We start from the raw sequence: 27,466 nt of genomic DNA on the forward strand, positions 1-27,466 counted from the left end.
CTGATGGGAGGCAAACATGGTTTATTTCTAGCTTGTGTAATCTATTTTTAAAACAAGTCTGTTTCACTGACTGAAAACAACCTTTTAAGTTTGTTAAAACAAGAATGTTCATACAAGGAGTAAAACGGAAAGAAAGAAAGAAACAGGTCCTCTAAGAGGAAGATTCAGCCTGCTACAAGACTACTCACATCCAACTGTGATTAAGTACATTTAAGATGCCTGAAACCACACCTGAACGGACCAAAAAAGGGGCGGTTCTTTGAGTTTATTATGACCTTCTTATAATCAACAGGTGATGAAAGAAGCGACAGCAGAAAGGAGCTTCTTTAGTTGTTTTTTCACCACTGACGAGATCTGCATCCGAGCCTGGCTGCTGCCCGTTGGCCTCGTCTTGTAAATGACTTTGTTATGAGTGCAGGCCGGAGCACGAACGTCGGTGGAGACAGACTCGAGAAGGGACAGCATACCAAAGAAATCCACACCGCTCCTTGCCCTTCTTGCCCGGGCCACCATGTCACGTGCCCTCTGCAGAGGGAAAGTCCCTGAAATCAGAGGGTGGCTGGGCCTCACATCTAATTTCCAACTCCTTAATTCCACTGGAATATCGATCACTGCATGTATTTGACAGACTAAGTGTGAGAAACTGGCGTCTAATTTTCATCTAGTTCAACATGGAAGTAACTGACTAATTCTAAAAGATTTAATCAAGCAAAATAAGAGTTTTTAACTTGAAAACTAAACATAATAAACTTATTTAGACAGGAAATGACATGCACAACAACAAAAGACACAGTGCCAATTTTAGACCTCAGTGAAGGGCACAACATTGGCTTCTTCCGGTGTTAAGGTGACGAGTATTATCACAACAGGATCCTACTCTCATAACAGGACATGGCTGTGACCCCTGTCTGCCTTTTATAGCTTAGCCAAAGTTGCATTTGATCCCGTTTAAGGGATGCAATAAACAAAGATCTTCATGTCCAATAAAAAAAATCTAAATTTTCAAACAATAAATGTGCAAAACTCTCAAGAGTTTCAGCTGAGTGACTTTTGACCCTACTTCATGAAGAGAAAAGCCAAAAAGAGAGGGAAGTGAGATTAAAAAAAAAATTAAAAAGGAACAAAAACCAATTTCTTTTTAACCAATGTTTTTACATATGTCTTTATCCAACAACATATGGCTCTGCCTGTTGGTACAACACTGCTCATTACTTCTGTCATGAAGGGCTCACGGTGCCAATGGGCCCCGTGCACTGCCAGCTCGTGGATCAACGCCTTAAAATGAGCTGCAGGGGGGACAACAATAGCCCACTCTGGGATAGATGGGTAAGGGCAGCCTTGGCTACTGTAAGTCACTCACAGCAGGAAACGCTGTACAGTGAGTACAGTGACCTACATCTCCAGCTGAAGCTCTTTCTGCACAAGTGAATCAGCTTACAGGCTGCCTGTGATGTCTGCTTGGGAATGAATTATCCCGAACACCTGGGGGTGTGCATTAGAGATCCTACAAGGTGTGACAAGAGTTGTTTCAGTCAAGTTATTCAGGTTTATGACAGCATTATAGTGTAACTACCAGCCAGTTAATAAGGTTTCTGATTGTTGCCCTGCCCTGATTATTAGAATCGTCTAATTTGTTTTGTTTTTTTTAGCCTCATCGACTGAATGATGACTTTTTTTCCCCCCCATTCTCAGTCAGTGAACGCACCATGCATATAGCAATGAAAAGTCTGATTTTATTAAAAGCACCATTTAGCTGTTGAGGGGCACAAACATTTTTATCATCTGCTACATCAGCTTTCATTTCCCAAAGTACAAATATAGCATTGTATTGTATTTTTTTTTTTTTTTTTTGGTTTTGGTCTACTCAAGAAAACAGGGGCAGCCCCTGTAGCCTGGTGCAATTTAAAGAGAAGCCAGTGTAGAAAGGGTTATTAATGATCAATGCTTTACTTTTTCTTATGACAACAAACGTTAGAAATCATCTAATATAACGTCATTAATCAGCACAGCTGAAAGGTGAACCGGTTACTCCGCACAGTGACAACAACAGCCTTGACATCAGCTACAAGTACAACAAGAACATTATAGAAAATGAGGATGGAAAACTTATCCAGCAACCAAGGCCACAAAGCAGCGATGCCACTGTGGCCTTTTGTTTGAGGTTATTAATCGTCTACAACTGTGGATGTTATATGAAAACTATATTACCCCCAAATTTTCAGTTATTTGCTGTACTATAAACATTAAATTATACAAGTTAAACAAGCTGCAGAACCCAGAGGAACGTCAGAATCTGCTCCGTAAACGTTTTTCACAGGAGCTGTAAAGCCTTAAATTTTCCAGATATAACCTGAAGGAGCACATAAATACCCATACCTTATATAGATTACTTATTTGTCCCTTTTATTTTTTTTTTATTTTGCCTCAGAAGCAGAAAAATGTGGCTCTTTTGTCGTTTTCAGTCAGGTGTTTTCAGACAGTTACACAGACGTGATCACATTTTTTTTTATTAATTGTTTAATATGTACAGAACAGCTGTGTGATGATGACATTTCTATTGTGTAAATCAGGGGGTGTTAAACATACAGCCCAGGGGCCAAAACCAGCCCACCAGAGGGCCCAAAACTGGCCCACAAGATAAATTAGTTAAATGTGACAATGACATAGAAGATATTACCTGCAATTATTTAATAAAAGTGATAAACTGAGGCAAAATAATGTTGAAACTGCACTTATTTTTCTCAAGAAGCTTCAGGTCGTTCATAATTTGTTTTCTAAGAAGAATAATGTAAACATCTTGAAAATTTAAACTTGTATTTCTTTGCACTAAAACACAACAATTATTTAAATGTCATTATGCTGTTATTTTACTGGTCTGGCCCACTTATGATTAAACTGTGTTGTATAAAATGAGTCTGACTCTAGGTGTCATCTATGTGCCATCAGTGGTGCCAAACTAGAACACAAAAGACTCAGAGTGAACAGGAAAAAACATCAACTAAAACATTTAACTGTAAGGAAGATGATATTCAGGAAGTTATGTCGGTGAAGGTCTACCTGGAAATCATCACACTTGATTATGAAATCATGAACCAGCTACGTCAATATTAAGCCACTTTATCTTTTTTTTTTTATTTCCTCTTTAGCTAAATTACAACCAGATATCCACCACCTGTGTGTGCCTTACTCACATGTCTCAAACACTGAAACTATGAGCTGAAAGACATCATTTTAGTAGAGAAAGTTGTTTTGGGAGCCATGAGGTGCCCTTCAGAACAGTCTGTTCTCATCAGAGGGGCCTGTAGAGCCGTAATAAACAGAACCAGGACGTTATGACACGTTCACACTGACACTGTCACGATAAGCCTCCAGAGCAAACCTGAAGCTCTCTGAGGCTCCAGTTCCAGCCAACTCAAGTTGTGCTTGTATATGTCAGACTGATAGAGCAGAGGCCGGCCGACAGCAACGGAAGCGTCACCAAATGCTAATCCGTGAGCTCCCTGCAGGACTTGAGCAAGCAGCGGTGCGATAAGCAACCGCTGAACCCCCTTTCCAAACAAATCCCTTTATTAATGCAATCACTGTGCTCTAAGATAGCAAGTGTCACCTCTGATTTAGCTACACCAAGTAATACTGATTGAACTTGTTGCAAACTTACAGATCAAGAAGGAAAACCAGTCAGGGTGTGTAAGTGGTCCACATCCATTTATGTAAAGTTTCTGTAAATTTAAGTAGCATAGAGCTTCTGAAACTATCACCCAGACGATGTACCACATCACAACTTGAACTTGATGCTCCTTGTAGCCAGGAGGCAGAGCTTTGTTTGTTGAAACACCAAACACCACGATTAAAAAAGATCATGTTCACACACACCCCACCCCTTTTTTTTGTTTTGTTTTTTCTTTTCTTTCTTTCTTTTTTTGTGTCTTCTGCTGACAGTCCAAAGAAACAGACAGCATGACTCCACTTGCTCCTTTGAGGTGCCCAGTAATGATTTATGGTTTCAATAGTTTCGAGCTGATGTGGATTTGGCCAGAGTCTGAAAAACTTGTTCGGTGTGATGCACTGTTTGCAGGTAAACTCATAACAGAGCAGGAACTGTGCAAAGCTGAAAAGAGTCATGATGAGGAAACGGGGTTGTTGATCTGAGAAATGTCAAATAACTCAGAGAAGCAGTGAAATGGTTTCCAATCAGCTGAAAAATGGTTCTACACCTTTCACTTCACTTTGGATCCTGTGTTGTTGAATAACATGAGTTCTTACTTCAGAACAAGAGTCACTTATGTCTTCAGTCAGTTTTCATTTTAAAAACCACACAAAAGTCTTAATGATGACGTTGCCTGCTGCTCAATAGTATCTGCAAAAATATGAATTCCTTATATCAACCCAACCACAATCATCTGTCTGTCAAGATAAACTAAACACGGATGTAGTTAAATAGTGTTGCAATTTATCGTTTCCTGTCTGCACTCATTCCTCTTGCTGGTTCTAAAACACATTCCCTGTCTCTGTGGACCTGAGGCCTGGCCTTTGAAGACCCTAAATCACAGGGGAGATGCCAAATGTTAAACCCAAACCCCACTGTTTGCACACTTAGCTGCTAACAGCAGGCTAAATGGCAGCTTTAAAGCTTGTAATGCTCGCAGCCTCCACCTCTAACTTTGGAAATTGTCTTCCCCTGAACATGCTTAACTTCTCTTTTTCTTTACAACAGAAAAAAACAAAGTTACTGGGAGATTTGATAGCAACACAAACACTAAGTTTTTAAACACACACACACAGACTTGTGTTTTCCTCGCCTGACGCCAGGACCACTGAGAAGGCAGCTGACCTTTCCAGGGAGCCGTGTGGGAAATGGGTAACACTGCGGTCATGTTTACTGACATTGTATTAAAACACCACTATGTCTGCATCCACTGCACTTCATTGTGCACAGTTGGGTGGGCGGGGGGGGGGGCTTACATCATTACATCCAGCAACTTTTTCCAGAAATGTGTGGACACCTTGTGTGAATATACAAACATAAATGGAGTGTATGGGCCTGCATTTATGAGGCTTTGTTCATGTCAACTGAGCCGTCATCTGACAGCACGGCACAGAGCATGTGTTGTTTATATAAACAACTCGAAGAGTAAAAAAAATAAACACTTGAAATTGAGACTTTTAATTTACCTTGATGGGATCATACTTGAAAATGTTACTAAAGATGAAAGTAAATGTTTGCATTGGTGACAAATTGTTTGAAACATCCTTGAAAAATGTGCCTGCAGGAGTTAAGTCTGCAAAGCAAGTGAAGGGTATGACTTCAAGAGCCCGTGTGGCTAAATATGCAAATGTGAGTAAAGAGGATGTTGTTTGAGCTTGAGAACAGTCGCTGATTTGTGCAAGAAAGGGTAGTGTTGGTCTTGTAGTGATAGAGGATCATATATTAAAAGAAGGCTCTGTCAAATCCAGTTTATGATCAGCTACTTTAGCCTTACTTTGTACCATTTTTGTTAATATACAAGCGATTCCTTCCATAAAGATCTTTAATGTGCACTGATAAATTGGTAAAAATGGCAGCATCTTGGGTTGTACAAATGTATCAGCTGATGTCAGATTCTCTATCAACTGATTTTCAGTCTGTTGATAAGGGGACATCAACCAATGGTAGATATCTTTCTGGTGATTTTGATTTATTTGCATAGAATTTAGATTGAGACAGAAATATTTTGAATTGGTGTTATTTTTAATGCATAATGCTTTTTTTTCCTGCCATTTAAAATGACAAAAAACTAGACTAGATCAGCTGTTTGTCTTTGGCTAAATCATCATCTTTAACATCCAATCTGACCTGCCTGGAATTTCACAGATCGCCACCTCACATGTTACATACTGTAAAAACAGTGAGTTTTGAACAAGGACATCCTGACAAGGAACTTCCTGAACTCTTTTCTCATTGCCTGACAACTGTTCCAGTAAAGACACTTTCTCAGAAGCAAACACGAAGATAAGTTACCAAACAGCTCAGCTTTAAGTTAGCAAGCTTAGATAAGACAATAAAGGAGAGTTGTGACAAACAATCCAGTGCTTGGAAAGGATAAAGAGGCTCACTGCACAATCTTAAATAAATAAATTTATGCAGTGTTGTCAAAATACATCATGGATGTGACTTTTGTATGATGTCATGTCCAAAAATGAATCCAACTCCCACATAAAAAGAACATTTTCTTATGCTTTCTTTCTTAAAACAGTAGATCAGAGTCAGAAGTTTGGCAGAATTTGATATTGGCCCTAAAATACCTGAATGTCAAACTGCTCGTTAGGTATGGTAAAATACATATCAGGGACAGGGGCTGCCATTTATTTGTAGCATCTGCTCTAATCCTCATGTCAGTTTCAGGAAATTATTGTAATAAAAGAAAAGTGGGTGTCTTTATTTATATTGCCAGTTAAGGCAACTACAATATGCAAAAGGTAGTTAAATGAACAATCAATGTGACCAGGTTAAAAACACATCCAAATAGATGGAAACCGTGCTCTCATTAGGGCATGTCAATAACACAGTAAAAAGGGGCATTAGCTGGCTCAAATGACCAGGATTTAACACGTGTAAACAGATAGAATTTGGGTGGTATTTATGTGTTTATGCATTCCTATTTCTGGATTCTTCAATGTCAGGCAAAAAAAATGATGCATCCTCAATGATAAGTGACATGCAAATATACCTGCGTACATTGAGGATGCATCCTGCATTTCTGTCATGTCATGCATCCTTCAGCAATGTACAGAGAAGCAGAAGAGGGGGGGAGAAAGACATCCCTCTCCATCAATGCGCAGGGCATTCCTCGGCTTTCCCCGAGAAAACCACCGGGGACCGAAGAGGGGAGGAGGCGAGAAAGAGAGGTGGGAGAGAGGAGGAGGGGGAGGCAATGTTGCATATGGATAAATAAATAGGAAGAGACGTATCAGACATGGACTGCGCTTACCTGTGATGGCTACATTTGCAGCATCAGACGAGTGGCCGGGTAGATCATTCGAGTAAGTGCACTCCAAGCCCAGTACCGCATAGATGACGAGTCCACGTAGCAGTACATTCACAACCATGCAACTCATGGTGGAAATGAGGGGGGAAATCTAGTATCCTGCGAGTGGGAATGGAGCGTGTAAATCACAGGGGGCAATCCCGGAAAAAAAGACACGGAAATATGTCAAGTTTACACTGGGAAACACAGCAGCTGAATGAACAGAATAAGTGTTGATGTGACGGGAGGAAAAGACACCTGCAGCAGCAGACTTGTTTAAAAGCCTAGCTTGAAAAAAAGGAGCAATCACTGCTGGCGTGAAAGCGTACGGGCTCGTGGAAAATGCCCACAGAAAAATAGTTCATGGTGGGTTTGAAAGGCGAGCCAAGTGGCGTTAAAGAAAAGCTCTAATAGCTTCTAATGGTTTTACAGGCTGTTTCAGAGGGGTGACAGCCGCGAGCTACAACAAGCAAGCACCCCATATCTGCTCTTATACATTTGGAAGATATATGAGCTTACAGACAACGACCTAGAGAGTAACACATGCAGCCTATGTGACAGAATTCCCTGTCCAAAACAAACAAGATAAAAAACAAAAACTAAAAAAAAGCTAATGGGGAGCTTTTTTAACCGAGGATACCCGAAAGCAACAGATAATATCAGATGTCGTGTTAAATCCTTACGTAGAGCTGTGAGTTGGGAGAAAATAGTCTGTAATTCCACGTACAGTATTCAAACACCGTGGACCGCTTCAGCATTTTCCGCCTCTTGACACGAAAGTGGCTAATCCCATAGCATCAAAAATATACATTCCTCTTCTTCCTCCGTTTCCTGGAGTCCGTCTCCGACCTGTATCGGCCGCACACGACATCCGCCTACTTCCCAAATGAAGTTTTTAAGTCAGCTTTTTCCTGGCTCGGCGTGATACTGTATCCTCCTGTCATATCAGCTGCTCGCCGGCTGATGCGGACCAGTAGAAGGAAAGCCGATCGGGGCGGAAGTCACTATGCAAAACGATTTGACGCGAGGATGAGGAGGGGAGGAGGGGAGGAGGGAAGGAGGGGGGGACTTTAATTTTGGCCGCGCGCAGGCCAACACCTGATAGGAATGATTTGGGAGGTTTTAATATTGGATTTAGGAGAGAAAAAATGGAGAGGAGGGTATCATCTCCCTTTTACTCTCGGGGTTCATACCAATTGAGTGGGCTCATAAACTTCCTGGTAACGGGTGTATTAAGCCCAAACACGGTCAGAAAACAGGGAACCCCCTGGAAAAACTTCGCATGTTTTTATTGTCGTGATGACGCGACGGAAGATGCGCACGATGCACTTTCTCATTGTTCTTCGTCCTCAGTCCACCGGCCCATCCAACTTTTCCTCGCGGCTTTGCGCTCTCATTGGCTAGACTGTCCCAACATGGCAGGCTCTGATTGGCTGTCTCAAACTGCTCTTTTTTCCCCCTCTTTTGAAGATGCTCCGCACAGAAATATTAACTAAATTTTAAAGGGCAATACCGGTGTTTTTTATGCTAATGCTCCTGATTAAACGTGCCTTCTCTTATTGATGTGGTGGCAGAATTACAAAATCCCTTATCTATATAGAAGTCATTATGTTATATTGTGAAAATATGTCTGTACAAGTTAATTCCAACATTCAAAATCATACATTAAAGTATTGTCAGACATGTGCTTTGACTATGAAAAATCTTATTCAAGTGTTTCTTCAAAGTGTTTTACTGTTTTAAATTATGTTTTTGCTCTGTATCTTACATGTTAGGGCCCAAGAAAAATTTCCCCATGAGCTTAATTTACTAATACTCCTGTACAAATGTATATGTTTATTACTGCAGTAGGTTTTTAAGATTTAAGGTTGGGATAATTTTACATCAATATGTCATGTTCAAAAAGCTCATCATGTGTAGACTAACTTTTACCATGCAGAATACACTTCATCAGCTCTGAAAATAGTCTGTTTTCTGCTTTGTGTCGTTTTCTCTCTATCTTCTTCTTTCCCCAGCTAAAGTAATGTTTACAATATTTATTTAGATAAAAACAGTAAGTATGAATTTCTCTATCATCTTTGGAGATGCACTGCTTTTTACATGTAAGAAAAAGGTAATTAGACTAATTATGAAAACTTAAAGCGAACAAATGAAGTGGAATAGAAGGTACAATTGTTGCTTGAAGAAGACAAAAACAATTTTCCGTATAATTACAGCACCTCGTATTTGTAGGAGAGTGCTGTGCAGATTGTGGTGATCTGTTTTTTGCTTCTGATTAAAAAATCCTTAGAAACTAGATAATGTGTACCACTGCAGTTTGTGTTTCATTACCAGCTGTGGAAATCACACAAATCACTACTTGTTGCATGCTACTGCTAAATGGTCCTTTTACAGGCTTTTACACTGGCTGAATTTTACATATAAAACTATTCTTGGCCTAGCACCTCTATATCTCTTTACCTACATGTATGTAAATGAGAATCAATATGACCTTTGCTCTCATTCCATTCCACAGATGGTGGTCCTAAGAATAAAAAAGCTTGGGGGAAAAAACGGTGAACTTCTGTCTCTGGGGCAGTTTAAGTCGGCGATGAGGGCTCGAGAGGGACTCATCTAGTCAATATGCCTGCTTCTAAACTCCTTTGCATATTTTATCCAGTGATTTTATTCATGTTAGCTACTGTGTTTATATGTTGTGTTTGACAATTCATATGTCTTTTTGTTTTGTAGTAATTAAACCTCAATGAAGTTTAATCTAGTCAAATAAAAGACATTAAATTAAAATATATATATATACTAAAGAGAGTATATAAAATGGTACACCTTAAAATGTGTCCAGAATATCAGTAACTATTTATACCCTTAATCAGTACTTGCTGCAAGACTGCAATATGAATATTAGCAGTCACATCCATTAATTTTCTTCTCTGTTGTTCTGATCAGTGTAAATATGTTTTATTAAACACTTTTTAATGCCTATAAGCTTTTAATTGACAAAAACAGCTTGACAGAAGGCAGAGCTCAGAATGAATCCCGACCATGGCAGCGTGTCTTAGTTTTAATGCTTAGAGTTTATTTGATCAACCATGAAGCAATAGCAAAAATCAAATATTTTATTGCACTTACTGATAAAGACGTTGAAAAGTTGACATGAAAACATGATTTTTTGATAGACTGAAAACTTTTTTTTTGGTAAAAGTTGGGTTCCCCATAGAGGATCTTTGTATAAATGAAATGGTAGCCTGAACTATTCAGGCATACGATTATTTGTTAAAGTCTCCACAAAACCAAAGACAACCAGAGATTCTTGAAATATGGGACAACATTAAACTGGTTCCATGGGATGATTATTTATTTAGTTAGAACTGGTAGAACTGGACGTGTTATGGTTCACACCCATCCTAAGTTTTGCTTTGACTAATTAGCCAAATTTACTGTTTATAAGATGTTTAAAGAGACGTATAAATCACATATACGATCCAAACAGAAGCTGCTCATGGTGCAAATGTGCCACTGATGAAAGGGAGGCTGATTTTAAAGGAAATGGTTTAAAAAGCTAGCCTCTCCACTTCGGAATAATTTTACATCAGTAACAAGGACATAGAGCCAAAACATTATTTCTGTTCATAGACTTAATGAGCTAACTGTACTTGATATGATATTCAATGGGAGATCTTCCAGTGATGGCCAGCCTCCGGGTGTTGATGGACAGGCACACCACCTTGCAATACAGCATGTCAGCCACCAGAGGGGACTGCCGCATGCGTGAGCCACCACAGCAGGTACTAGTCTCAGTAGAAACAAACTTGTGGGGGGCCAAAGAAGGTGCATGACTGATAAAAGAGTCAGCCGTGGGAGTGCTAGTAAACAGGTGGCAGATGTAGCATGTACCAGGAGAAGAGGGAGGAGGAGGAGGGGGGACGAAAGAGAAGAACAGCATAATTTGATATGAGCTTGCAGAGGGGGCAGCAGGGAAGGAGGGAGGCAGCCAACAACGAAGGAGAAATAGAGCAGATGCTACATGTGCGAGGAGGGCCGGGAGGAGGGGGCCTCCTGTCACCCACTCATTCTGCCGTCTCCAGACATGACTACAGTGAGCTTGTGAAGCACACTGAAGCCTTTCCAAATATTTATTCTGTCACACAACCTGAGGAAAACATTCAGGGAAGGAGTAGGTAAGACAAGAAGAAACTTTATTAACCAAAACAAAGATTTAAGCCATTAATAATCCACATACTAATTGTAAAAATGTGATATTTTAGGCTGCAGGAGAGCATTTAAAATGTGGCACTGACTTGCAGTGAATCATGTTAAATAAAAAAACACTAAATCTATTTTAGATCTAAAATCATATATAAATAAAAGACATAAAATAATACATACTTAAAATGCTCACAGTTACATTAATATTGGCACAGAAGGTGCTAAAAGTCCTTAAAGAGCGCGGCGACATACAATCGCCTTCATAAATACAATAAACTGCACGTGCAGAGCTTTTTAATTAAATGAGTAACAGCGTGACTCTGTGGCTTTTCACCGTTTCTTTCAACTTGCTGAAGCAGAGCATCCAATCTCCTCATTCATCAGCAACAGCATGATCTAATAGTGTAATAACAAGCAGGAGCCATGAAGCAGAATAAATTGTAGGAGCTAATTAACACTTCATTAAGTCAAGCTTGGAGACATTACTGTTGTTCCCTCTCTCAACATAATTACTGCTTTGTGCAACTTATTTCCTGCTGAGCTTCTCAGCTGGTCCAAAAACTGCTATGTGGATCATCTTCCTGTAAGGGGTCTGGGTTCTGTAGGATTTGCTTACATACTGTATAATATCTAATAACATCATAAAGGGTGTTTACTATTTATGGTGCATACGTGCTGAAGATGGGTTTGGATTTTTGCTTAAACCAAAAGAAGATGCAGGTTTTCTTTACTTGGCTTCCATTTCTTGATAAATGATGAGTCATGTTTAATGTGCTTATGGCATAGCAAAGTGGCATTTGTCTGGTGACACCATATCCTCCTTGTGGTAGCGCGGCCTGTACTGTCGCCTCAGCTGTCTTCAGATGGCGGTGGCGAACAGAAAGATCTGGATGAGTGGCATAACCTTCAGAGTTGAAAGGTCGGCGAGGACGGCCTGCAGTGTGTTTGTCAGATACAAACACAAATCACACTAATGTCGAGCCCAGAATGACCTCCCCTTCCCTCTTATCTCAAGAGACATTTAAAAACAGAAACACACAGATCGACATGCATGCATGATGATGATGATGATGACGATGCAGGATACTTGGGAAGCAACAATCCAAGCTTAAGAGCACCTTGCTTCCCACCCTGTCCTTTTGGGATCACTAAGAGATTAAATTTAGGGACCCTATCATGTTCAGAGTAAGGGTTTAATATTTCAGCTCTGGGCCTGAGGTTCTAAATATAATATAAGGAGCAGTATGTTATGATATCTTCTGTCAACTGGGGCAGGTGTAAAATGAGCAAGCAGATAGTGCCGGCTTGCATCTTTGCCCTCTGCACCATGTTGTAGTTTAACAACCCTGTACTAGGAAAGGAGGGGGGGATGTGGGTGAGGATACACACGAACTGCATTAGCGGTTTCTTAAAAAATGTGAAAAGAAAAAAAAAAAAAAAAACAGGCTGCATCCATTTATCTTCCAGCTATTCTCTAGTCCAATTTTACAGCCAAGTCTGAAGCCATGAGAACACTTTCTCGGCACACTGTTATTGCTGGTTCCTTTCCATGTGCGCTGGGACATCCAGGCAGAATTTAAAGCAAGTGTTGGTGGGCTGTGCACATGGTGGGGTACGAAGGTGTGGGATCGTAATACATGTGCATTCAGAAGACTGGGTTACTAGCACTGGCTGGTTATTAGTTGCTATTTGCAGCCCAACATGTGTGTGTCTGTGTGTGTGTGTGAGTGTGTGTGTGTGTGTGTGTGGTGGGGGGAGCATCTGCATACATGCTTAAGTCTAATGTGGGACAGACATACCTCAGCCGAGGCCAGTGACGTCACCTCCATCAGGTTCTCGGCACGAAAAGCAAACACAGCAGCTGCAAGAACTAAAGGGAGGAGGAGGAGGAAATATTAAGAATTGTAAATGGAAGTGTGATCGATAAGTCAAAGACAAGCTTTAGAAATCAGGAAAAGCAGCTGTAAGATTGCAAAAGTCTCACTGCATAGTTTGTATCCAAGCATGAAAGTTACACGTCCCTACCTGCAACTATCTCCAGTGAATCATATCCAAGAATTCGATCCCAAAGAAGAAGCAGCTGATCAGTGGAAAGGTACCCAGAGAAGGCCCGCACCATCCATTTAAAGGCTATACGTAACCTGCGGACAAAGACATTACATCTGCCTAAAACATTTACATTTAGCACAAACAACAATCTGAGACCAGTCACATTAAACTCAGTCTTTCTATGGTCTGTTTGACTCTTTAAGTGAGAAAAAAACTGCAATTTTAGCAATGCAACACTAGATGGCAGCAGGTTATCAGTGCTGGACTGCATCAAGACTGAATCTGTCCATGCAGACAGTATATGACACATACTGTAAGCCTCTAGTCTGAACTAAGAGTGATGCTGTAACTCACGGCTGCGCCTCAATTTGTCGGAGGTGGTAGAAGAGTTGAGGCAGGTGTGTCTGGAGCAGCCGCTCGAACTGCAGGCACAAAGACACTATACCCTGTGGGAGCACACATGCGACCATGTTAAGTATAGAGAGGTTAAGCTGAGAGAGAAAAGCTTTAAGCACACACAAACTCTTACCGAGGGAGAGGAGGAGATGGAGTGCAATCTAAAGAAGTAACGGATGTATATCTCTCTGAAGACGCTGTACAGCTTCGACGGCTCGTTGTATAAGAAACACAAAGGCGCCACTGAGGGACAAAAATCCGCAAATTCACACACGCATATTCTTGTGGAATTTTTGTGAAAAAGCAGTGGATGCAAAACACATACTCACCATACATCGAAAAGCCATGAAAAGGAATTACGCCTGTTCAGATGACATTTTTTAAAGTGAGTGCGTTTCCCTAATATGAAGATGTTTGGTATGACATGAATATCTAGATGCAAACTCACCGTTGGGAGGATAAACAACAGCACATTCCTCATCTCCCACTTTCCCTGTAAGACACATGCACACACCATAAAGGTAGTGATGAACCAAGATTTACAGAACAATTTCATTCCAACATGTGAGAAGACAAAGATGTGTGTGTCATGGGGACATCACCTCACCATGGATGTAGGATTTGGGAGGAGTGGCGCTGTTGTATTTGAAGTGCTCCAGGACGGCAGTGTCCCGGGAGAAACACAACAACACCTGGGACACACAAAGACGGTGTTAAATGCACACACTTTCTTTAATGGGCTGAATCTAAGAATATTTATAACGCTTAAATAAGTCCAAACACTTTTGCTGTGCTACATATGATACTACTGCAGGAGGCCAACACTGCCATAGAGGATGCACCTGGTCACTACAGACAGTGTGCTGGTCTAAGAGACGGTTGAAGTGGGTGTTATGTGTTAAATTAACATGAATGCCAAAGCCCAGGGTGGTTATGCAACAGTATCTTTGCCTGTCAACAGTGGATGTGGTGGTTAATGCCCATTTTATTTGCTCTGGTGTTGGTGACAGCATTGAGCTGCTTTATTTCCTGCAGGGTAAGAATTCTATGAAAGCAGAACACCTTCAGAGATTTAAGATGTACTAAGGCAGCACAGAACTTAGTAGATACTCATTGCATAAAATGACCTTTTAAGTGGGAGATCGATTCATAACAGTCTCATTTCAAACCTGAGGGAAAAATCTTGAACTAGTAAAACCAACCAACCTTTCTGTATCTGAACACATGACTTATTTAGCTGAGAAACACAGTGAAGTTTGAATGCTGTGTCTTGTAAACAGTAAATCCTGAGTCTTCTTTTAATAGTCAAATGAACAAATTTCAAGTGGCAGCATTGTAGTTTCGCTTCAAAGATGTCTGGGAAACAACACTTATAAAGGTGTCTTCTAACTTTCTTACATCAGCCGTAGAAAAACATCCCAGCGTAAGTGGATTCTTTCACTGCCAAGCGAGTTTAACATTAGTCAATATTGACCAGGATGCGAGAGCTTTGTTCTTCATACAGCTGTGTGCACACTGGTTAAGCACCAAGGAGCGCAACAGGCAAATAGTGGCTGAGTAAACGCGTTGCCACATATATAACCATATTTGTCAGCTGAGCGTCAAAAGCAAATAGAGCAGTGACACGCACGGGAGTTAGTTAAATTGCAGCTGAAAGGTGGGGTCCCCCAGGGGTCTATTTTAGGCCTGCTTCTTTTCTCCTTATATTTGCTGCCTGTGAGTTCTATCTTAAAAAAAAAAAAAATACCAAAATCACATATCAAGGTTTTGCTGATCATGTGCAAATCTATTTACCCCTGAAAACCCGTGCCTCTGTTCATGTTTTATTAGACTGCCTCCAGGCCATTCAGTCTTGGATGGCAGCCAAAGTCCTCAGCCTGAACAAAAATAAAACTGAGATAACGAGACTTTACTAGATAATTGTGAACATAGCAATGTACATATTACAGCAGTTTTAAAATCATTGCATTGGCTCCCTACGCGTTTCAGGGTTGATTTTCAGGTTCTTTTATTCGTTCTTAAATGTCTTAATGGTCTTGGACCTTGTTTTTTTATTTGACTTGCTTTTAAATTATGAGCCCTCGGGGACCCTGAGGTCCTCTGGTATCAGCCTTTTAGCTTTTCCAAAAGTAAAGACCAAAACTTACGGCAAGGTGTCTTTCCACCTTGTCTGTGGAACAGCTGCCAGAGAACCTCATCGCTGAAGAGACTGTTGATAGAAGACCCACCTTTTTACCTTAGGTTTTAACTGAATTCTACTTTATCTTAATGTAATTCATGTTTATTTTTGTTATTTTATTCTATTTTATTACTTTTTTGTTTTATTCTTTTTTATTTAAATCGCTGCTCTTATTTGTCCTTATTGTTCTTAAAGGGTAATTTAATCTTTGTAGGGTATATTTAAATATAATGATGCAATAGTAATTTCATTTCAATCAATTTATTGAAACAAAAGTTAACATAATAATGTCAATGTCTCAATAACTTGCTGTGTATTAAGTGTCATCTTGGTATGATGATGTAAAATGTGAACAGTATGATGAAGAGGACTGTTTACACACAAGTTGTCATAGAAGCAGAACCATTAGCAGTTCTGATGCTTTTTTCTGGAGTTTTTGTGGTTAATCTCCTTGTCAGAGAACAACATGTTCTGCAATAAGTACTTAAATACTGAACAGTTGTACTTCAAAATTGTAATTCAAAAGTTTACAGCAAGTCAAATTAAGTTCATCTGTGAAGGTTATAGTGCATTTTAGGTACATTATGAAATTATACAAAAACAAATATTTAAATAAAGTATAGTATAGCTGGATTGAAAAGCACTAACTTTAATCCTTTCAAGCAACATTAATGAACTCTGGTAGATTTTTCCAAGAAGGCTAATTCGGCATTCGTCTTGCATCCTGTCTCTTCTCTGAGCTCTTTGCAGCTAGCAAAAGTTAGTTTGATGTTGAGTCTTTTCTTTTCTCTAGCTAATGCACTTTCTCTCTGTCATTTCCTTTTTGGTGCGTGTTCAAAACGGCCAGTGAATTGATATCTAGTTGCTGTCGTGCCATAAAGGGAAAAAACAAAAAAAAAGTTGAGAAGAGATAAATGTCAGCGTGCCATCAAAACGAGTCAGAAGCATAGTTTTAAGGTTGGAAATTTACGCAGTAGTGCTTAACTTCCAGCTCAACAGTTAAGTAAAGTAAATCTTTAAGTGACTGTACTGAAACCTTTTACAAATTTGTGGACGTACACCTGCCTAAATCATCTTTACCCCTTGGTTTAGGTGTGTCATGCCAAAAGTATGTGTTATCCTATTACTTTTTCAAGTCATGATCTTTTGACTATTTGTACTACATTACTAATTATTAATCTTACACTTTCTCAACCATTTGGTGGCGCCATACAAATGGAAGAGAGCCCACCTGATAGAGGAAATCTTCAAACACAAAGTAGTAGTCATCGTTACTAGCAGTTAGCTTCACATCCTGTTGGGGAAAATCATTTAGGCATTATTACAAAATGAGTAAAAAAGCTCAGATTTAAGTTCTGTGAATGTATATCTACATACATCCAAAATATACAGATACGCTCACCTTATAGATGAGGTTATCCACCAGCAGGTCATGCTGTATGACTCCAGCCTTTAGCTGCTCATAATACATCACATCCTAAAAAGAATTTAGCAATAACTTTAGCATGTGGAGTAAACAAATCATTTGTTTCCAGTGTTAATCCTTTAATAAAATTTTGATAAGTACAGTAAGTACAAATGTTTTCAGTCATGTATTATTTAAAGAAAAGCTGAGCTGACTGGGATGACAGCAGGATTAAAACAGGCCTAACGAAGGAGTATAGTGGTGGCGTTTCCGACCACATGGTTAAACTCAAACACACCTCCGGTTTGAGACAGCTTAGAGTGACTGACTCAAACAAAGTAATAAAAACGTCCTATCTGATGGTTGTGAAGTGTCTAGACAATGATCAGTTCTGCGGATGTGAGAGCAGAAACAGAGATGGTCATTTTGACAGCTGAGAAAGGACACTGAAAAATCACAGTTGTATTTGAATCAATAATAGAGTAAGAAGAAGGTCTGCTAATGTAAATGTTTCTGGCTATATATATATATATATATATATGTATATATATATACATATATATATATATATTTTTTTTTTCCAGAGATTAACATATTTATAAAGCTTTCTAAAAGATATATAGACTTACAATAACAAAGATGAATGTTTTCAATTTGAAAAAAAATAAATAAAACTTATGCTCATATTTTACACAATTTACAAGATGCAGTCAATTTGAGACAACTGATTACTTAGACTGCGTGACACCGGCCAACTCCGTTTAATATGTTTGCCCTGGAGCTGTACGGAGACACGCTAACACTCTCCAGACCTCACTGAAGTCCTCCGTAACAAATCGAACTTCCAATCACAACCTTTGTTTTCTTGACTTGGCCTCAACAAAAGACTCTGGACTGCAGCGTTTACATAGGCCTTCGCCGCACAGGCAGGCAGCAGCACTGTTTGGGCTAACTGAGCCGAAACATTTGATTATCTTAACATTCGTACACACAGGACAAGCCAAGGCCAGCTAAGATAAACAGCACAGCAGCAAATACACAGATTATGTAGAAATTATAGGTCAGTTGGTGTTATATGTCAAATGTTGATTTTTTACTGCACTAAGCAATGTGGCTACTAGAATACAAAATGAGTAGCACTGGCAGAACTCACAACTGGAACAAACAGATAAGACAACATCAAAAGAAAAAAGAAAAAGCTGCAGATGAGGTCAGCTTGTAGTTCCACTGTTTGGGAATTGTTGCAGCTGTGTGTGCACGACTGCCTTGCAACACTGACAGCAGCGTCCAGGGTGCATGCAGTCGTGCATACGCATCTACTACTGTACCTGTGGCTGGTTTGTGGAGTTGAGAATGAGGGCCCAGAGGTCCGCCCGAAGCCCGGTGGGGCAGCCCTGCCTGCTGTACTGCTGTGCTGCTGCGCTGTCCTGCTCCAGAACCGCTAGACGAGACAGAGACAACAGCAGAGACAAGGCAGTGCATACATCACACAGCTGTATGCTCAAGTCACTTAATAAGCAAAATATGGAGAAAAAAAAAAACATACAAAAAAAGTTAAATTCTTCCTTAACAAATTAAACAGGATGCTGTACAATCTGTTACTCTAAATAATGTTACAGTATCTCCACTTCCAATTAAACACTTAGTAGTCATCACAAAGATGCCCGATTATTTGCCTCCAGAAAAACATGATACACTCCAGCAGAGACAACCAGAGCAGCACAGATGGGAAAGTGGACACCTGTACCTTATTCAGCAGGCGGTTAACCTCTGACGCTGAGCCTCGATTTCTCAATATGACTGATAAAATAAAGCATCTAAGAGAAATTACAATGGCACTCGGAAAGTATCATAAATGTGTGAAAAAGCATTACTCTGAAAAAAGTTGCAAGTCTAGAGAATATCCTATCTTTCTGAAAAAGGATAGACATCAACAGGCCTTCTCTTAAATGTGATTATTGCACAAGTTTCCAAAAACCCCTCAGGCAAATGCTGGAAAACAAACTTTTCAGCTTCCCCCATTCGACCCTAAATCTCTGTTGTGACAGTAGCCAAAAACACACGGGCCCTTGGCTTAAGGTACTGGCCAGTCATAACATAAACTAACTCAATCCTCACCCTCTAAATTTCCTGTTAGACTGCACTTAACACTTGGCCTGGAATATAAGTTGCAGCCATGCTGCCAAAACAGACCCAACCAAGGCTGAAATAGTGGACAGGGGCCATGTGGCTGTGTGTAGAAATTACAGACGGTATTTTAATATTACTGATGCGTGATTGGCTTTCATAACATGGTTGATGTTCATACTAACTTCATGGCAGAGAAATAACTTCATGGTTAAAGTGTCCGTCTCTGTGATTGGAGCACTTAAGAGAGCAAAGAATAACATTTGTAAGTGGACGTTTTGTAGGTATAAACCCTAAATTCTGATTTCATGATAGCGTTTTATGTGTAGGATCAGCCTCATGTTTGTAGAGGGATTATACTTCATTTGCTTTGATAAAATGGAGTGTTAAATCAGAGTTTAGTCTCCAACTGTGGCAGGTTATTAAACACTACAAGGACTAAATAAATAGAATGATAAACAGATAATATTCGGGAGGCACCTGGTTTTGATTTATTTGTTGTATCTAACACCAAGTTGCTAATAAAATCTAGTAGTTATATCCATTTAAACCATTAAATGCACATAAACACCACATGCAACATACAAGCCTGATGCAACATAAGCATCGTTCGTCATTTTCAAAACAGAAAAAAAAACAATTAAAAACAAGGATATAGCTAAACATGAGGATGCAAACAAAGAACAGACTTTGTACTGTAGATAATAACATCTTAACATCAAATGGCTGAAGTATTAGTGGTAAATCCCTCCTCAGCTTAACCCCCGAAAGCCTCATTCTTACCATGATATTCCCTTTCTATGACAATTAGCTTAGCTAGATATAAGATTTTCCACTGGGTATTATTTCAGCACTAAACACAATTTCTGCTGACCCTGTGTTATTTAACTATCTGCTCTCATTCTTAAATGTTTTTATGCTATGCACAATTTTTAATCAAAAGTTAAAGTTTAAAAACATTTGCAAATCTATTACATGATAATTTTATGTACAATACAAGCAGCGTTCCAACTGTACTAAACACCAACCTTTTTTCCCGATGTGAACGTACTCGTTTTCAAACAAATCTGCACATGGACAAAAAAAGCATAAAGAGATTATTCAGCGACGTTATCAGACTTACTCACAAACAGTCTGATAACGTCGCTCTAGTTAAGGTATGAACACCAAACTGTAACAATGTCAATATCTGGACTACACAGAGATATTGTTTGAGAAATGGCAGACAGTCATGAGGCACGAGAGAGGAACACCAGCTGGTATACATACAAAGTGGTTTTACTGACAATTCACCCAATCTGTTCAACAATTAGAAATATGTTTGTCTGATATTTAAAAAGCTGCTAAATGTCCCATGTTCTGTTAGTTACACTGTTTCTTAAAGGATATAACAAGTTCATATGTGAGCTTCATATTCATCATGCAGCTACGACTTTCTATGAATACCTGGATGGATGTGTGAGTTATCATCGATCCCCAGCTGTCCAGCGTTCAAGCTCAGCTCCGAGTAGCCCTGTCTCTGCACATGATCAAAGAAACATCCTTAGTTTTAAAATTCTGAGCCAACATGACAGAACATTTAATATTTTTACATGGGTTTACAACCACAGACGAGCACGCAGATCCCTACCAGCTGGGGGATGTCCCTGACATCGAGGGGGACCTGGATGAGACCCCAGTGGCTCTTGGTGCTGATGTCCTCACTGCTGTCATGGTTAGGGTTCCGCAAACTGATTAAAACCTGCTCAGGCAGCAACAATGTGGTAAAATGGAGTTTAAATTCAGCTCTTTTCTTTGTTTGTTTTTTTAATAAAATAAAAATAAAATAAAATAAAATAGACTTGTTGGCAGTAAGGAATCAGCTTACCTCAAGAAAGTCTTTTGGGGCATAAACAGGCCTGAAGCGACTTAAATCTGCAGCAAGACAAACACATTTATAACTTTATTTATAAACGTGTATTTATTGTGCATTTATTACTTAACGGCAACCCTTACAAAGTTCTCCATGGGACACATCAAATCAATCAAATCAAATCAAATAGCCCCCTTGCTACAGTAGCTGCAAGACAGTAAATTGTGTAACAGTTAAGAAGATACAGTACACCAAGACAAATCGTGCAAGATACAGGCAGAATATACAAGTAAGATTAATACCTAACACTTAGAAAGATGAAAGACTTGAAATAAAAAAAACAACACATTAACATTAAAATCAAAGACCCAGAGTGTGCCAAACAACGTGTAAAACAGAGTGCAATTCAAGGCCAAATCACTGAGTTTCAATAGTGTGATGGATGTAAGAATGAATGAGAGCTTTGTAAAAAAAATCAGGAAACCAGGAAGTGTCATTCAGAATGTGAGCTAGTCTGAGCACAGTACCTTCACAAATGGTCTGAAGGAAAAGATAATCCTTTTTACCCAATATCATTTAAGCTTTTTATCAAGTTCTGTAATTATGGTTTCTAGTAAGAATATAAGTATAAAATATGTCTTTGAAGGAAGTGCAGACTCTGACTTAACATATCACACAGATAGTCTAAATGTCCACTGTATTTAAAACTACAACCCAGCCGTATGCCCAAATATTTAAAAACACACACCTGTCCAATAACTCTGTCTCTGATTATGACCACACGATGCTTAAATATGTATTTTAAGAACTAGAATCTAGACTACACACACACACACACACACACATCAAGCCACAAAGTTAATTTCATAAACTTTCAACAGCTGGATGCATTTGCACAAGTCAAAGGGAGACTGCAGAGCAGCTGAGGCCAGAATCAAGTGGGACTTCCACCCACTGTCTCCATTGCACGGCTGTAAATCTAAGTGGCGCGACACCCCTTCAGAGAAGAGGGAATGCTGGCGTGTGGGGCGGAAGGAGGGGTGCTGCTCGTTATCGCAGCTCCATGCAAGAGGTCTGGACAGCTTCTATATTCGCAGTACAAAGTGTTTACAGCAAGAGGACGGCACATCCTAAATGTTATGATACACCCCTGAGCTGTGGTAGCGCTGTTAGGACACAAGACTAGCGCGTTCTCTGGAAGTGGCTAGGCTTCGAGTTTAAACTGAGACAGGTACAAACTAATAAATCCTCATTTAAACAACTAAATTAATCTCTTAGGTAATAATCATACATTTCTCCACTGGATAAGCTCAACTAGAAATATTTCTGCACACAACTCTTTCCCATAGGCCATGATATACACAATTAAAGTTTGGTATAACCCCACAACAATATCCAGAATTAATACACAGGAACTAAAGGTGTAGCCGAGTCAAGTCCCTGAGAAAGCCTTCTCTGCATACATAAGGTTTACAGAGTAATCAAGAATCTGGTAGATCTGGTTTAGAGATGCAGTATGCTAAGATAAAGTTAAATACACCAGCACACAAACAAGTGTCAGCATTAATCTTTCATAAAAAGATAATTGCTCTGAGGCCAAACCCCGGAATGCCGTCTGCAGACCTGGTTCGTCTGTGCCCATCTCATTCCATTTGTTGGCGAGCTCCTTCTGCTCGACGGCGGGCCTCTGTGGGGCGAGACAAGAACTCAACAAACAAAATCCACACTTCCAGGGAATTTTCAGGGTTATTGAAAGAACACACCATTACCAGGATGTGCAGCTAAATCCAGCTAAACAAGAGCCTTTACACTGGAACAGATTCTGAACTGAAATGTGTTGTAGTTAAACCACATTAGCTGTGATTGACAGTATTCTACCTACCATGCGAGCCAGAGGCACGCCGAGCTCCGTGCTCATGCTGTTCAGGCTTTTCAGGACACGCTTCTCCCAGCTGGCCTGTGAGGAGAGGGCACACACATCCATTTGGCTTCAGATATCATGTAAGTTATATGAAATGAAGGCTACGTCTTCAAATTTAGCAGGCGAAAACGATCCGAGGCAGAGGAGGCACGAGTGAGACGTGATGGAGATCAGAGGAGACAGACCGACCTGAGCCTTGCGCATATAGGCCAGCGGCTCTTTCAGATGCTCTGGAGGAGCTGTAGGATGGCTCAGGGGCAGCTGGCTGGAATAAGCAAATGCAAGAATTAATTATGTGAGGACTGATCAAGTCAATACATAAAAGTATTTTTTCCACTTGGCTGATAGCTTTAAGAGGTTGGCACCAATAAAAGCACAAACACTGCTTTATTTTAAATAGAAAAGTGCTGTAAAGAAAAGAATTGGTTGGGCACAAACGTAAATTAAAAAGGTTAGACAGTCATTCATTATTAGTTCCTCGTGAATAGAGCTCAGATGAGTCAGAACACATCTCCACCAGATGCTCCAAATGACTCGCTAAGCCTGCTCACGGCATATTGAATGACTGAAGGTCTGAGAGCATTAAACAGCCTTCAACCTAATATAAACACATAGAAGAGTGTATAGGGCTGCCTACAGGCCAGAAAAGGGAGGCATCTGTCATTAAAAGTCCTGTGTTGCCTACCGAGCCTGCAGAGAGCAAAGAGGGTCAATTATCTTTAAAGACAAGCAACACATTTTTCAAAACCGTTTATTGGCAAAAGAAGAGGTTGAACCACAGTAGATGGATAAAAGGGTAAAAATTCTGGATTATTGTACATAGAGTAGCTACCAACATTTGATTATGTTAACCTTTTAAAGGAGATATAAGATATTCTTTAGACTTTTTTGATAGAGACAGTGTAAAAAAAGAAGAAAGGAAGGAAATAGCAGAGATGATATGCAGCCCAGACCAGAACCAAACTCAACATAAATTGTGGAGTTCCACAAGGCTCAATCTTGGGTCCAATTTTATTTACTGTACATGCTCCCGCTTGGTTCTTTCTTTTAAAAAGCACAATGTTTTATTTTATTGTAAGGCTGACAATACACAACTATATCACCCTTTAAATAAAGAAAGTCCGGACTCAGTCTAACGACTTAGCGTATGCCTTCTTGAGGTCACATGTTGTATGGCAAACAATTATCTGCAGTTAAATGAGGACAAAACACAGAATATTATTTTTGGTTTACATGTTGTCACTGAGCAAATAGCCAGTTATTTGGGTTTTCTGTCAATCAGTATCCACCAACAGACCAGAAATCTTGCATTTACTTTTTTACTTTAATTTAGCATTTAATAAACACATCAGTGCTGTAGTAAAATCTTGTTTCTTCCAGTTAAGAAGTGTAACCAAAGTTAAACCGTTCCACTCCTGGAAAAACTTTCAAATATCTCAGCACTCATATCATCAAGGCTGGATTTCTGTAACTCCCTTTATTCAGGTGTTTCTGAGTCTGCTCTGTCTCATCTGCAGATAGCACAAAATGCTGCAGCTAGACTCAGAACTGGAACAAAGAGACAGCACCACCCCTGTCCTCAGGTCTCTGCAATGGCTTCCAGGAAAACATTGTATTGAGTTTAGGATTCTTTTATAAGTTTGTAAAGCTCTAAATGTTGCCGCTCCCATTACATTTAGAGCTTCTTGAAATATTTACATGTTTATCTTTTGCTTCTGATAATTGTTAAGCACTTCAGTCAACTTCAGTTGTTTTATTAAATGTGCTATACAAATAAATTTGATTTGATTTGATATCCAGCAATGACTTAATGTTGAGACCAAATATCTTAACTTTTCCAGTTCTTGCAAAGCCTCATCAAGGACTCTTTTTTTACAGGCTGGGCCTAAACAAATTCCCAGAAAATTCAGATTATCTTTCTAGTTTCTACTTTTGCATTGCTACTCATCAGACATAACAAATTCCTAGAATAATTGGGCTGCAATCTACTGGTTTTCACTGAGAGTAAAGTGTTTTTTTGTTTGTTTGTTTTTTTCTTTTTTTCTTTTCTTTTTAGGAGGAGATAATAATTTGATATTTCTGCTGTGTTCCAGGTGAATTTACTCTGATACAGTAATTTGGTTCTCTCACAGGTCTTAGCTTTCTTTTTGAGACCACAGCTTTACATATAGCGCTTGTAGTTGTTAAGATATATTTAATTTTTTGGGGAAAGTGATTTTGGACAGGAGGCAGGGCATAAAAAAAAAAACTTTATATGAGTGATGCACACAGAATCAAAACATGACTATAAGCAACTGAAACCTAGTGGAGATTTTAATTTTGAAAACATACATGCTTTAATATAAAATAAAGTCATGTAAAAAAAAAAGCTCAATTATTATATTTGACTCTCAATTTTAAATCCCCAAGTAGAACTTTACAGTAAAAAAAATGTTCTCTTGAAAGAAAAATATAACTGTGTTCACGTTGTAGCTGTAACTGAAGCATCCTCTTTGAAAAATAACATCCAGATGTTGAATATCAGAGCTGGAGTCAATAAATACTCACAACTACACTTTCAAACAGTTTCTTTTTGCATGAAAAAGCTACATGTTAGCATTTGTTGGCATATAAAAGGTGTGATTTGTTCAGATTCTGAGGCGACTTATTTAACATGTGACTTAAATAAACATTAAATATAGTATAGTTTAAGAAAATCCTATCATCTATTAAGTGTTTTTATAAAGGCACCCTTTTCCAAAGTGGTCTTTGTAACACACCATTTGGTGGGTCAGATTACAGAACAGGCCCAATCTGCTCTGACTGGTCAGCTCATCGGTTTGTGCACAGATGTGCCAACTACCCACTAGTTCTGTAATATGGAGATGTAATACAGTTATGTTGTTTAATCTAAAATTCTCAAAATTAGGTGTTTTATGTACTGTCTTTGTGTCATGTTAACGTTAGCCCTTCATATTTCTAAAAAACACAAATAATGACCCAAATACAAACATATAACACTATTGATACTGAGAGGGGAAAACTGAACAGCTGATTCTTACACACATCTTCCTTCCTGGGTGCAGATACCCAGACTGTAGTAAACCAAAGCAATAGAAACCCTGTGAAATCCTGATATATGTTGTGTGTTAACACGTAAGCCTGCTATCACTTACACATGCAGTTCTCTGTATACTGCATTCTGCAGCTTTTTCTCCCAACCTGAAAAATAATGAAAAAAAAGTTATAAACAGTACAAGGGAAATATAGTATAGCAGTCCTAGTTGTATTGCTATTAAAAATAAAAACGGAGTGGTGTGGCTGTATTTGTGCTGTATAAGCCGAAGTGATGTAAAAAATGCACCGGGGTGACATGCCCACCTGATGTTTTAAGAAAACTGCGCACGTCCTCTTTTAGAGACTCCAATTTTATTTCAGGTCGATGTAAACAGTCCTTAAAATAAACCAACAAGAAAAAGTTCACTTTTGTTAGTCGTGTAGCTTGTACTTAAAGACTGTAGAGGAAAATATCTGAGTGCTGATGCCAGTCTCCGCATCGTTAGCAACATGCTAACCTACTCACTTTGGCTTGTCTCTCTATCTGAGAGTGTAAATGGCTTCCTCTGAGCCGCTGCACGATCTGGGCGATGCTCAGAGATAACTCGGTGCCTTCGTCCATCCTCCTGGTTTACTTCAAGATCTGACTAGGCACGGCTTCGCTTGTTGTTACAACAAAACATTATCAGCATCCATCTAAGCAGCTGTAGCCGTATCCTACAGAGGTTACTTAGCAACTGAAGTCGGTCAGCATGCGCGCAGGGTAAACAAGAATCCGACATTGGTTCCGACCCTGAAAAAAGGTGTGTTTTTCGAGAAAAAAAAAATCAAAGCTTGCTGTGTTAAAATATTTTATTAAAATAATTTATTGTTATTTTCTAACGCTTTGCAGATATTGAAATTAACTCTACATAAAATACAATCACTGTCTTGGGGTCAGATACTTCTAAATTAGGTTAGCGGCACTCACAAAATTAGTCAATTTCCAACACAAATAATGTGTTATTTTTTTAACACAGTCATTGTGCTACTTTTAACACAGTGACTGTGTTGAAAAAGTTAGCACATTATTTGTGTTAGAATATGAGCACAATAACTGTGTCAAATATATAAAGAAAATGTGTTGTGCTTATATAGACACATTTTTGTGTTGGAAAACGTCTTAAATCTAAACTGAATAATTAAAATTCAAATAAAAGAAACCTTAGTGTAGAAAAGAAATATTATATTATATTTATATTATATATATTATATATTATATTGTAGAATTACAACAGCCTTTTCTACAAACAAT

General features: G+C 39.2%; 2 protein-coding genes across 7 annotated transcripts in view; both read right to left on the bottom strand.

The window, feature by feature from the left end:
* The window catches only part of stim2b (stromal interaction molecule 2b), a 47,439-nt gene extending 39,120 nt beyond the window's left edge, over nt 1-8,319 (bottom strand). For 2 of the 6 annotated variants that reach the window (XM_041986011.1, XM_041986009.1), the window contains exons 1-2: nt 7,688-8,172; nt 6,969-7,124 (exon numbers count right to left, since the gene is read on the bottom strand). In XM_041986011.1, coding sequence (XP_041841945.1) covers nt 6,969-7,095 — 127 coding nt within the window. In that variant the 5' untranslated portion in view covers nt 7,096-7,124; nt 7,688-8,172. Of the gene's footprint in view, nt 1-6,968; nt 7,125-7,687; nt 8,173-8,197 lie in introns of those variants that run through there. The other 4 variants (XM_041986010.1, XM_041986006.1, XM_041986008.1 and 1 more) reach the window with 3 other exon arrangements.
* Nucleotides 8,320-11,181: 2,862 nt separating this feature from the next.
* Nucleotides 11,182-26,907, bottom strand: tbc1d19 (TBC1 domain family, member 19). The gene is made up of 21 exons (XM_041986639.1): nt 26,699-26,907; nt 26,497-26,569; nt 26,292-26,337; nt 23,326-23,401; nt 23,098-23,172; nt 22,839-22,902; nt 21,231-21,277; nt 20,994-21,104; nt 20,810-20,882; nt 20,392-20,430; nt 18,565-18,677; nt 17,234-17,308; nt 17,063-17,125; nt 14,260-14,344; nt 14,101-14,145; nt 13,982-14,014; nt 13,786-13,895; nt 13,611-13,702; nt 13,233-13,348; nt 13,007-13,077; nt 11,182-12,141 (listed from the first exon to the last, which is right to left on the bottom strand). Exons 1-21 carry the CDS (start codon nt 26,792-26,794, stop codon nt 12,067-12,069), a joined length of 1,578 nt encoding a protein of 525 aa, XP_041842573.1. The 5' UTR covers nt 26,795-26,907; the 3' UTR covers nt 11,182-12,066.
* Nucleotides 26,908-27,466: the final 559 nt, after the last annotated feature.

The sequence above is a fragment of the Melanotaenia boesemani genome, chromosome 5 (assembly GCF_017639745.1).
Source record: "Melanotaenia boesemani isolate fMelBoe1 chromosome 5, fMelBoe1.pri, whole genome shotgun sequence".
NCBI lineage: Eukaryota > Metazoa > Chordata > Actinopteri > Atheriniformes > Melanotaeniidae > Melanotaenia > Melanotaenia boesemani.